Below are 13,360 nucleotides of genomic sequence, written 5' to 3'. Positions count from 1 at the left end.
AGCACCTTGTCTGCTGAGAACGCAACTTTGAATTTTTTAGGGATAGGTAACGACGCTTCCATCGCGTCCATAGATGTCTCAGTACGTTATCCCAAAGCGGCTAACGTCAATTTCAGCTGGTTTGGTTGCTGCGACAATGCGTACCTTTTCATTTGAAAACTCTCTATACTGTTGTAGTCCACAAGAAAAACACCTTTTGCAAACTTTACTGTAAAAACTTCAATGAACTGTTTTAAATCTATATCCTGAACGTATAAACGATAACCTATATGTAAAAAAATCGTGTTGTGTTCCAGGTCGCTCTCTCGAGATGCATTGTAACTAAGGCAAAACTCGTCTGAGTGCCTAAGTTAAATAAAAAAATTTCATGTTCAGAATAAAAAAGGCGTTCCTCTTGTGAACTACTGGAAGTTATATGCAGCTGTTACGGAAATGCCCACAACTAGAAACTTGTTTCTCCTTATGTTGTAGTTCTAAATGGACAAATTTTTATTTTTATTGTAAAATTATCTTTTTTCATGGCCCAAGTAAAAGATACAGTGGAAAGATATTTTCTGATTACCTAATCAATTTTATACATATTATATTCCAGGTGCGAATCACAATTTTTTTTTTGACACCAGGTAATTAATTTCGGTCCATAATTACGGTCTTCAGACCTGAGTACATGCACTTCCTAATCATATCGAGCCGACATATGTAAAAGTGGTGCAGTCACAATGCCGACTCGATATGATTAGCAAACTGTGTATACTCGGGTATGAAGATGGTAATCGTGGACAGAAATACTTACTCGATGTATAAAAAAATTTTATGAACCGTAACTGGAGTAAAAATACATAAATATCTCCTTGTATCGCTTGGAAATTTTGCTGCAACTATGTTTTTGAATTCGGTCTAATCAGTTTCCGTTTTCTTCCTCAGGATTGGAATCTGAATATGGTGGTATTGTTACCAAAAGAAGTGAATGGTTTGCAAGAGCTCGAGAGAAATCTTGACAAAGTTGATGTGTCGGACATTGTGAAGAGAATGACCAACAACAAGGTCTTTGTATATTTACCGAAATTCAAAATGGAATACTCCAAGTCTCTAAAAGACACTCTGATAACAGTGAGTTTAATATTTTCAAACTCATAGTAAGTCAGATATGTTTAATAAGTAATATTTAACGTAAACTTTTCCTCATAATAACGTCACAAAATCTGCCCGAAAGAGGTTCGCACTACCCTTTGTTGCATAGGAGGTGTTTTATTAATCTGAAACCGCTTTCTTCATACTCTTTTGACATCAGGGAATCACTACGTAAAGCTACACGTGTAATGGAAGTAAGAATAAACTTGCAACCTCGCAGCGGTTGCTAACTGGACAGTACGTCTTGTGTATGCTGTTCTATCAACATGCTTCGACTGGTCGTGTCAATACCAGCGTGTGAACGAATTGTCGCTTTTTGCGAATAAAAGTGTTGTCAGCGCGTGGAGGAGGCCGTGTTCTCGAAGCGACATTACTCCAACTATCTACAAAACCCTGAAAAATTTGCCTGTAGGGGTCATCTGTGCCAGCAACACCTGCTGATGGCAGCCACTTACAAATTATCGTATCGTATAGGTTCACCCCAAAACAACAACAACAGAACTACATAATCTCAGTTGTTTCTTCTTTTTAAGATAACTGGGGAGGCTGTAGCGACTCAAGCAATATACAAGTCTCTATCCTATACACTAGTGGCCATTAAAATTGCTACACCAAGAAGAAATGCAGATGATAAACGGGTATTCATTGGATGAATATATTATACTAAAACTGACATGTGATTACATTTTCACGCAATTTGAATGCATAGATCCTGAGAAATCAGTACCCAGAATAACCACCTCTGGCCGTAATAACGGCCTTGATACGCCTGGACATTGAGTCAAACAGAGCTTGGATGGCGTGTACAGGTACAGCTGCCCATGCAGCTTCAACACGATACCACAGTTCATCAAGAGTAGTGACTGGCGTATTGTGACGAGACAGTTGCTCGGCCACCATTAATCAGACGTTTTCAGTCGGTGAGAGATCTGGAGAATGTGCTGGCCAGGGCAGCAGTCGAACATTTTCTGAATCCTGAAGGGTCCGTACAGGATCTGCAACATGCGCTCGTGCATTGTCTTGTTGAAATGTAGGGTTTCGCAGGAATCGAATGAAGGTTAGAGCCACGGGTCATAACATCTGAAATGTATCGTCCACTGTTCAAAGTGCCGTCATTGCGAACAAGAGGTGACCGAGACGTGTAACCAATGGCACCCCCTACCATCACTCCGGGCGATACGCCAGTATGGCGATGGCGAATACACGCTTCCATTGTGCGTTCATCGCGACGTCGCCAAACACGGATGCGACCATCATGATGCTGTAAACAGAATCTGGATTCATCCGAAAAAATGACGTTTTGCATTCGAGCACCCAGGTTCGTCGTTGAGTACACCAACACAGGCGGTCCTGTCTGTGATGCAACGTCAAGGGTAACCGCAGCCACGGTCTCCGAGCTGATAGTCCATGCTGCTGCAAACGTCGTCGAACTGTTCGTGCAGATGGTTGTTGTCTTACAAACATCCCCATCTGTTGACTCAGGGATCGAGACGTGGCTGCAAGATCCGTTACACCCATGCGTATAAGATGGCTGTCATCTCTACTGCTATAATACGAGGCCGTTGGGATCCAGCACAGCGTTCCGTATTACCCTCCTGATCCCACCGATTCCATATTCTTCTACAGTCATTGGATCTCGACCAACGCGAGCAGCTCTGTTGCGATACGATAAGTCGCAATCGCGATAGGCTACAATCCGACATCTATCAAAGTCGGAAACGTGATGGTACGCATTTCTCCTCCTTACACGGGGCATCACAACAACGTTTCACCAGGCAACGCCGGTCAACTGCTGTTTGTGTAAGAGAAATCGGTTGGAAACTTTCCTCATGTCAGCACGTTGTAGGTGTCGCCACCGGCACCAGTCTTGTGTGAATGCTCTGAAAAGTTAATCATTTACATATCACAGCATCTTCTTCCTGCCGGTTAAATTTCGCATCTGCAGTGCGTCATCTTCGTGGTGTAACAATTTTAATGGCCAGTAGTGTAATTTGCTTTCTGGGCGCCTGTTACGAACAACGGTTTAAAACCCTAGGACTGCGGTCAGCAGAAAAAGATGTAATATACCTGATTTGCCTAGATCCGCTTACTTTCACAGCAGCATTGTTAAACCTGCTCAAGGATTTCCATCTCACTTAATTATTCATTGCCCTTCTACAAAAATCTCAAGATTTTGTGACTTATAAACACAGCATAGTTGCAAGAGAACACAGAAAAATTGCCTACCTCAGAGAAGTATTCCAGCTCATCTTCTATTCAACATCTACATGAATGACCAATCGCCGACTCAAAGTACAAGAAGCTTCATGTATGCAGATGACATAGCATTTGCTGCACAGCGCAAAAGCTTTGACACTGTGGGGAGAAGTGCGCATCATTTACAGAACAGATAAAGTTGTCGTTAGCCACATACGGTCTGGTACCGCGCGCAGCGGAATTTGAATCCGCGCCAGACGTCATGGACGTCGAAGACCCCTAGAGGTCTCTGCACCATCGCGCCGTAAGCTGTGGCGGCGAGCGCCTCCTGGCCCGCTTTTAGTGTGGGGGCGCCACGGCGGAACACGTGGTCCCATCGGCCAATAGCGGCGCCCCCGATAGCATACTTAAGCGCCTGCCTCTCGCTCAGCCAGTTGGACAACATTGCACACACGGAACTCAATGCCCCTATCACTACACAGGATCTCATTGCTACATTCCGCACAAAACGCAACACCGCTCCTGGTCACGATCGTGTCACCTACTGCCACCTCCGTGAAGCTCCTGTCTCTTTCCTCTTCACCCTGGCCAGGCTCTTCAATGTAGTCCTGTCCACCGGTTACTACCCCGACCTGTGGAAAACCTCCTGCATCCTGATGTTCCTTAAACCCGGTAAACCGCCGTTCTCCGTCTCTTTCTGCCGTCCCATCAGCCTTACCTCGGTCTTCAGCAAGGTCCTGGAATCTATCCTCACCCGCCGCATCCACCAACATCTCCGCCAGCACCTCCTCCTTCCCATTACCCAGTGTGGCTTTCGGCCGTCCTTCTCTTCTGACGACCTTCTCCTTCACCTCACTCATCTCCTTGCCGAACAGCTCAATTCCCGTCGCTCCGCAATCTTCCTCTCCCTGGATCTCGAACGCGCTTATGACCGCGTATGGCATTACGGTCTCCTCTTCAAGCTCCAAACCTTCGCCCTTCCCATTAACTACGTCCGTCTGATCGGCTCCTTTCTCTCCCGCTGTCCTTCCTATGTCACCATCCATAACACGGATTCCTACACCTTTTTTCCCTCCGCCAGTGTGCCCCAAGGCTCCGTCCTCTCCCTCCTTCTGCACCTTTTGTATACGGCGGACATGCCGCCGCCGTCACCCCCCGTCGACCTTCTCCAGTTTGCCGATGACACCGCCTTCCTTGCCCTTGCCCCCACCCTGCAGCGTTCCCAACACCTTCTCCAATCCCATCTTCATCGGTTCACCGCTTGGTGCAACCAGTGGTTGCTTAAGGTCAATCCCTCCAAAAACAGGGCGATCATTGTAGGCAAAACCACCCCTTCCTTCTGCCTCCTTGATTTCTATCTCACCATCTATGGCCGTCCTATTGCCCTCACCTCCACCCTTAAGTACCTTGGTGTCACCCTTGACCGTCGACTCTCCTGGACCCCCCATCTCCGGTCAATCCAAGCCAAGGCACGCTCCCGACTCCGTCTCCTCAAGCTCCTTTCCGGCCGTACGTGGGGTCTGGACTCCTCCACCGTACTCCACACCTATAAATCCCTCATCCGCCCTATGCTTTGTTATGCCCATCCAGCCTGGATCTCCGCCCCCCCTACCTTTTATAAATCCCTTCAAATCCTTGAACGCCATGCTCTCCGCCTCGCCTATCGCATCCGTCTCCCCTCCCCCACGCAGATCCTGTACGATCTCATTCCATTCCCCCACCTCCTCCTTTTCCTTGAAAGGATACGGATCCTGTACACCTCCCGCAAACTCAATCCTCCTCACCCGCTTGTCTCGCCCGTCCTCTCCCGGCCCCGCCCGCTGCCGCGCCTGTATTCCCACGTCCCACCCGGTCTCCATCTCCCCACCTCCTTACCCTCTCCCAAGATGGCATCCGCCAGCTCCCTCTCCCTGATGATGCCCTCCTCCCCTCCATCTACCCCTCCTATCAACTTTGATCCTCCCTTCCCACTTCCTGTGTTTTTTCCTTTGGGCACCCTCCCTCCCTTCTCTCCTCCTTCCCTCCCGCCTCCCTTTCTCTCCACTTCTCACCTAGGCTTCCCCTACCCCCGTCCCTCTACTCCTCCTCCCATCTCCTCTGCCATTGGCATCTTTGCTCTCCCCTCTCCCTCCCCCTCACCCTTCTCCCCCTCTTGGCAGGTCCCCAGACTCGCACACATTACGTGAACATTAGCGCGCCGGAGATCATCGCCATCCGTTTCTCTTGTGTGCCGTCGTGTTTTGTGTTTAGTGTTCACCGTCACATTCCATCGTTCACATGTGCCACCGACATCTTCAGTGTTTGTGCGTCGTGTCAACAGTTTGTAGTGTGGATTATCGTCGAGTGTGAATGGCTCCGTGGTTTTGTATTTATGTGTCTACTGTTTTATTATCCGCCGTTATGTAAATTCTGTGTATTTCTTATGTTTTTTCTCATTGTCTATTCTGCGGCTGAGGAGCAGAGTAGAATGCTGCTGCCAGTCTGCCTGTTGTACAGGTTTTAAAATCAAAGTAAAGAAGAAAAAAAAAAAGCTCAGCCAGCCAGTCTAATCTCGCGTACGTCTGTTGACACATCGCCTCACGTTAGACAGCTTACTTACTTGTTCTGTGTCCGAGTGGACGTGTTTGTTAGGTTTCCTTGTGACTCCGTTGTTCGATCTCGTTGTTGTTTGTTCTGTCCTTCGTTGGTCGTGTCCGTCGTCTCGCGCTGTGTTGTTGTTCGCTGGCCTCTCCGCAGGTCCCGCCGCGCTTTCCGTCGTTTCTACCCCGCGACCGTCCCGGTCGCAGTTACAACATACCGAACGAAGAGGAACCCGAGTGCTGTATTATTATGCTCCTAAGCACCTGAGAATAACCTTGACAGAACATTTACATTCAATGTCATTGTAAGAACAGCGAAATTGGAATCTCCACACTAAGACGTCTGACTTGAAAACAGGCAGGGTCAGTATGAGGCTAGCACTATTCAACAATCGCTTCATTAACGACGGCGCTGTGTGCTTCTGCTGTGGAACATGCCTGTCCGATCTGGTGCACATGAAACATGTAGGCTAACTACAGGTTGCCTCAAGCCAACTCCGACAAACCTTATTACTCACTTCGATTAGCGCCACCTTCTGAAGTTGGTGGTGATAACGAGAGGCTTCCAGTGGACCAGAACTGAGCCCACTGGTCGCATCGACACAAGCCTCAAACCCTCGTCCTCAACGGTTCAGATTCTGTGATCATCAAAATAGTTATCGAGTCTCCGTAAAAGGCAAACTGGAACTGTGGAAGACGCATGTGGATATCAGCAGCCTAGCAGCTAACTCCGAGGGCAAATTAAGAGCTGGCATGTGCGGAAGTCGCTAATCGGATTACCATTCATAGTGGGGAGATCCAAGGACTGTATGAAGAAATAGGACTTGATGACATTTACTTTGGGTGCCGGCAAGAGTAAACCGTAAGTCGCATCGCTCAGTGTCTTCTGTGCCAAACATCCAGCACAAAACATGAGATAATATATGCCACGCTGAGCGCTTCACAGGTTGTGACGTGAAGATAAAGGGTCACTACAACTGTTATATTTTCCCAGTCTGTTATCTGTTTTCTGATTTGATTGTCAGTCTGTGTATTTCTACGAGGGGGTGCCCTAAAGGAAGCGAACGTACTTTGAAATTATTAAGTCACATTTTATGCACAAACCTTCAGTCCCCTTCATCTACATCTACATGGATACACTGCAATACACATTTAAGTGCCTGGCAGAGGGTTCATCTACATCTACATCTACATCTACATTTATACTCCGCAAGCCACCCAACGGTGTGTGGCGGAGGGCACTTTACGTGCCACTGTCATTACCTCCCTTTCCTGTTCCAGTCGCGTATGGTTCGCGGGAAGAACGACTGTCTGAAAGCCTCCGTGCGCGCTCTAATCTCTCTAATTTTACATTCGTGATCTCCTCGGGAGGTATAAGTAGGGGGAAGCAATATATTAGATACCTCATCCAGAAACGCACCCTCTCGAAACCTGGACAGCAAGCTACACCGCGATACAGAGCGCCTCTCTTGCAGAGTCTGCCACTTGAGCTTGCTAAACATCTCCGTAACGCTATCACGCTTACCAAATAACCCTGTGACGAAACGCGCCGCTCTTCTTTGGATCTTCTCTATCTCCTCCGTCAGACCGATCTGGTACGGATCCCACACTGATGAGCAATACTCAAGTATAGGTCGAACGAGTGTTTTGTAAGCCACCTCCTTTGTTGATGGACTACATTTTCTAAGAACTCTCCCAATGAATCTCAACCTGGTACCCGCCTTACCAACAATTAATTTTATATGATCTTTCCACTTCAAATCGTTCCGCAGGCATACACCCAGATATTTCACAGAAGTAACTGCTACCAGTGTTTGTTCCGCTATCATATAATCATACAATAAAGGATCCTTGTTTCTATGTATTCGCAATACATTACATTTGTCTATGTTAAGGGTCAGTTGCCACTCCCTGCACCAAGTGCCTATCCGCTGCAGATCTTCCTGCATTTCGCTACAATTTTCTAATGCTGCAACTTCTCTGTATACTACAGCATCATCCGCGAAAAGCCGCATGGCTTCATCGAACCACCTTCGCAATTCTCTATTATTCCAATATCGTATAGCGCGCGGGAAGAATGAACATCTATATCTTTCCGTACGAGCCTTGATTTCCCTTATTTTATCGTGGTGACCGGTCCGCCGTATGTAGGTCGGTGTGAACAAAACATTTTCGCATTCGGAGGAGAAAGTTGGTGATTGTAATTACGTGAAAAGATTCCGTCGCAATGAAAAACGCCTTTCTTTTAATGATTTCCAGCTCAAATCCCGTATCATTTCTGTGACACTCTCTCCCATATTTCGCGATAATACAAAACGTGCTGCCTTTCTTTGAACTTTTTCGATGTACTCCCTCAGTCCTACCTGGTAAGGATACCACACCGCGCAGCAGTATTCTAAAAGAGAACGGACAAGCGTAGTGTAGGCAGTCTTCTTAGTAGGTCTGTTACATTTTCTAAGTGTCCTGCCAATAAAACGCAGCCTTTGGGTAGCCTTTCCCACAACATTTTATGTGTTCTTTCCGATTAAGTTGTTGGTAATTGTAATACCTAGGTATTTAGATGAATTTACGGCTTTTACATTACACTAATTTATCATTTAACCGAAGTTTAACGAGTTCCTTTTACTACTCATGTGGATGACCTCACACTTTTCGTTATTTAGGGTCAACTGCCACTTTTCGCACCATTCAAAGTACTCTCCACTTGCAATAATAAACTTCTCTAATCTTTTATTCCAGTTTAGAAAACATTGGTTAAATTCATCTTTTGTGGTGATAGACAGTGGCTCCATCTTTTTTTATTCACCTCATCAATGCCTGCAAAATGCTTCCCTTTCATGTCTCGTTTCATTGTAGGAAAAAGAAAAGTCACATGGGGCAAAGTCGGGTGATTATGGGTGTGAGAAACAGGTATCACACCATTTTTGGTCAATAATTGTCGTACAGACAGGTGAATGTGAGCAAAGGCGTTGTCGTGATAGACAAACCGGTCACCGCACAGCCGCAAATCAGACCGCTTCCGCCGCATACTGTTGCACAGTCTTTTCAAAACTCCCAAGCAGACAGCCTGGTTAACCGTGTGACCCTGCGGAACAAACTCTGAATGGACGGCTCCTCTCACATCGGAAAAACAAATCAGCGTGGTTATAATGATGATTTCACCTGATGCGTTTTCTTGGGGCGAGGTGAACTTTAAGTGCTCTACTGGCTTTATTGTTGCTTTCATTCAGGCCCATAAGCATAGCACGAAGTTTAGTCACGTGTGATAATTTTTTTTTTAAAGTTTCGGTCATTTCGGGACTCTTCTTTCAAAGCACAGCATACTTCCGCAAGACCTTGTTTTCATTCAAGCAGTCAGCAGTAGTAGTAAGAATTTGACAGGAACCCCATACATTCCCAAACTCCAAGTCACTCCCGACCGCTCTACAATTTCTTCAATGGTCCGTCGTCGACCTTCATTGATGACTGCAACAATGTTTTCAACATTTTCATGTGTTCAGGTCGTGAAAGGACGATCAGAACGAGATTTGTCATCAGCTAACTTTTACCATTCTTAGACGGGAAAACCACTCAGACACTTGACTTTTCCCCATAGCATCGTCCTTCTACGCCTTTATTAACGTTTCAAGTGTTTCTCTTCCACTTTTTTCGAGCAAAAAGCAAAAGTTCACCGTCGCATGCTGTTCATGAAAATCAGCCATTGCAAAAACGACAATTACACAAAACAGTTGTCACTATAAACTCTGCCGAAACTAGTCCTGACATTCTTCAGCAACAGTACTCGGCTTCCTGACCCATGTTCGCTCTGTACGCTCCTACAAAATCTCTGCCTACCAAAAAATGAGTTCAGTTTCTTTTGGGTACACCCTCGTATGTCTCTGACTCGAGAATAGATAAATCAAAGGCTGCAAGATTCTTTTAACTCGTGATTGTCGTAGGAAAGATGCCAACGCACGTTGGGAGTAGAAGATAGTCTAGTCATGTTTCGTGTCGATATAATGTGCGAAAGTTGGATATCTCTAGCCGTGATAGAAAATGATATCAGGGTTACACAGCATCGGAACACTATCGTACAACCACTGTCGACCCCTACAGTCAAACATTTTGGCGATGTGTTCGTCTTTCAAGACGGTAGTGCACAAGTGCATTGTGACTACTTCGTGAACATGAAGTAATCAATCGAACAAAACAGTCTCCGGTATCTGCTGGGATGAACCTGATTGAACGTACTTGAGACCAGTTTAAATCTACAGTGTATCGTGACTGGAGGCATCCTCACATGATATCACGAGAGATCGCATCCAAGAATAGGACGGTTTTGCGCGGGAAAGTCTCGCCGCCTTGTGGTGGTTCAAAGCACAAGCGGAACAACATGATACTGAGCATTAACCAACAGCTTACTTTGATTTCACAGATGTACAGAGATGTCCACTTCCGACGGACTGTCTTTCTTTTCGAATTTTTTCCTTTTGTTAGTAAAAAATATCGTTTTCATAGTCTAAATTTTGTTCGTTGGCCATCTTTTACATCCTACCGATGTCTTTTGAGCCCATCAATCAGCGCATTTTTTTTGCTCCTCAGCTAAAGGCCCTCTCCGTCTTATGGATTCTGGTTGCACCATCACTCTTATAGCTTTTACCATCTTTCCGAAGCCATTAGTATCAGTTATATTGCCTTCTACAATGCCCGTCTCTCTTAGATCTCTCTCACATTCTTGCAACCATCTTAGCTTAGATTACACCAGATTTCGATAATTTTAGATTTTCCTTGTGAGACTGTTATTAGCAATGCTGCAAATGTGCCCGTGGAATATTAATATTTTAGCTGATATTGTCATTAATTTCCTCTTGCCGTATACTTCTTTACTAGATCTCATTCGAAACACTCCGTCTCTCGCCAATATATTCCGTAAGATCTTTTATGTAACTGTCTTTTTCGGTGCAAGCCCTGTGTCATTGAAGCACACACGCCTACAAACGTTCTAATCTTATAACAGTGCTGTAATAGTTTGTCTCCTATATTCAGCGTATTCTTCTTACAGACATTTTCAGTCAATTGATACTCTCACTCTAGTTTCCGGATCTGGATACCAGTCACATCTTGTTCTAGCCCATAGTGTTGGGATACTTTACCCGAATACCTAGACTTGTTGACCCTTGTGATCTTCAAGTGATCAGTTATCAGCCATTCTGGCCCGTCGTTGAAATGTATAATGTACTTCGTTTTCCAATAGGAGATTTGTTCTACGTTCTTGTTGTTTCTTTAAGTTTTTATCTACCTGATTGCTGAATCGATGTAATTGTCAAAAATGGCCAAATCATCGCGATAACCAGATAGTCCCCGTTAGCTTCTTTGAGTTTGGGACCCAAGAGAGACTGATTTCTTTCCTTTGTACTTTATATAGCGAACTTCTCCATTCTCGAACAACACGTTCTAAGATACTATTGGAAAGACGCAGAGACGTTCAGATTTCTTCATAAACCCCAATCTTTATCTCAAAGAGCTTTCAAATCTCTTTCTTTAATTTTATATTTGTTATTATGTAAGTGACAGTATGCTTAATCACGTTTATGAACGTCTCATCCACCCCACATACTTCCATAACGACTCGTGATTAATCGCGCCCTTTGTTTTTTGAATTTAACGAACGCAACCAAACAGTTAAACCTCTCAGCTGACATATATCTGATGATGTCATTCAGATCCAAAATTTGTTCTGGATAGGACAGCATTTTCTGTAACCAGCCGGTATTCGCCAATCTGTTTATCAAGATGAAATTATATTCCCAACAGATGTGCTTAAAATCTTGTACAGAACGGGCATGACTGATATATCCCTTTCACTGTCGACGTCTTTATTGCCATCGTTTCTATGGAGAGGATGGATTAGCTTTTGACTGCTATTCAACCAAGATTATACCCGATTTCGAACGTTTTTGAAAGAGGCAAGGTAGTATGCACAGGTTGTCATTAACGCAAGCTGTAATACTTGCGACACAATAAAATCTCCACAAGCTACTTTATTGTCTTTTAGGTTACCTCTGATTAGTTCGGTTTCCATGTGACAAGGTGGCTGAAAGTTAGAGAAACACTGAACAGGAGGGGATGTGGATAGTCTGTTGCCGCTTCACTGCCGAGCAGCTCCATGAAATTTAACTTAGGCAACCTACTGAAGTAAGGAACTAGAATGTTGCTATTTTCAATAGTGTTCAGGCTTAGCATTCCAATTTCATCTCTAAAGCACAAATTAGGAGGTCGTTACCATTTTAGAATCGACTAAAATGCGTGATAAAAACCCTTGATGTTGTTCTTACAGAAACCCCGATCGACCATTTCCGTGTGTTATTTCTCGTATGCTCGAAACACTCGGGCTGCAACACTCCTCGCTGTACAAAACATCAAAGATTTATTGTTCCTTGGTCTAATCTCAGTTTTTTCAGGCAACTCTTCTTCGAGGCAGCGAATTGCCACAGATTTCGTTCTACTCTCGGTGATTGTGTTTTGCAGCGGCCAGGATTGTGGCGCTAACCGCCTGCGGAATCTCAAGTGAAACGTCAGTCCAATTTTTCTAGTCTGATTTTGTGTGGTCACATCATGTTTCTTAGTAATGTTTTTGCGATCCGCAGTCTTCCTGAGAGGAATAAAATTCATGGAAGGCTATTGACCACAGTTAAGCATGACATCTCTCTGAACTTTGAAGTTCGTTATCTCCTTTATTGCCATTCTAGGAAATGAAAGTTGATCATTTAGTTTGTCTACATTACTTTACCCGGTGACCACCTAGGCTTCTGTTTCCTTGATTTACTTCTTTTTTAGTTCCTTAAGGCCAATACTTTTCAGCCAGTCTAGGAGAAGACATTTGGTCATAAACTCAATGAAAGGAAATCCTGACATAGCCTCCAAATGATAAGGGGCAACGCTTGTCACACAAATGGCTAAAGACGCAGGGACTGAATATCTCCCGGTGTAAAGAGACACCTTCTGCCAAGTGCCAACAGCCTCCTTGGAGAGCCCTCTCTTGCCCTCGAAATGGGAAAGCACTCCTAAATGCGGATGAGTCTGACAAGGCCAGTGGCATAGGATACGGAAGGCAGAAGGAAACCACTGTATTAAAGACCCACGTAATATACCTAGTCCCTTTGGACTGTGTTCTGAGGTACAGGTGTTCCTGAGAAAAAATATTCCACAATAGGCCCACAATCTGATCTCCGGGTGGGCTCATACCCAGGAGAACTGCGGGCTGAAATGAAGGTAAAAGGAGCAAAAAGGAAACATCTCTATTGAGGATTGCTGTATGGAACGTGAAGACGGTAAACGAAAATTATAAAACGTGAAGGCAGAATTGGAGAGAGTCGTTTACGGTTGAGTGAAGTTCAGTGGAAAGGAGAAGAAGAATTTGAATCAAGTCAATACAAAGTAATTTGCATTGGGTCGGAAACGAAGGAAAATAGAGT

The 13,360-nt window shown here is 44.9% G+C and overlaps 1 protein-coding gene across 6 annotated transcripts in view; it reads left to right on the top strand.

The window, feature by feature from the left end:
- The window catches only part of LOC124594427 (leukocyte elastase inhibitor-like), a 153,513-nt gene that overhangs the window by 52,083 nt on the left and 88,070 nt on the right, over positions 1–13,360 (top strand). For all 6 annotated transcript variants that reach the window (XM_047132799.1, XM_047132802.1, XM_047132800.1 and 3 more), the window contains exon 6: positions 925–1,110. In XM_047132799.1, coding sequence (XP_046988755.1) covers positions 925–1,110 — 186 coding nt within the window. The remainder of the gene's footprint in view (positions 1–924; positions 1,111–13,360) is intronic.

The sequence above is a fragment of the Schistocerca americana genome, chromosome 2 (assembly GCF_021461395.2).
Source record: "Schistocerca americana isolate TAMUIC-IGC-003095 chromosome 2, iqSchAmer2.1, whole genome shotgun sequence".
Taxonomy (NCBI): domain Eukaryota; kingdom Metazoa; phylum Arthropoda; class Insecta; order Orthoptera; family Acrididae; genus Schistocerca; species Schistocerca americana.
Note: the sequence above shows the minus strand (reverse complement) of the source record. Positions and strands in the feature narration are given on the sequence as shown.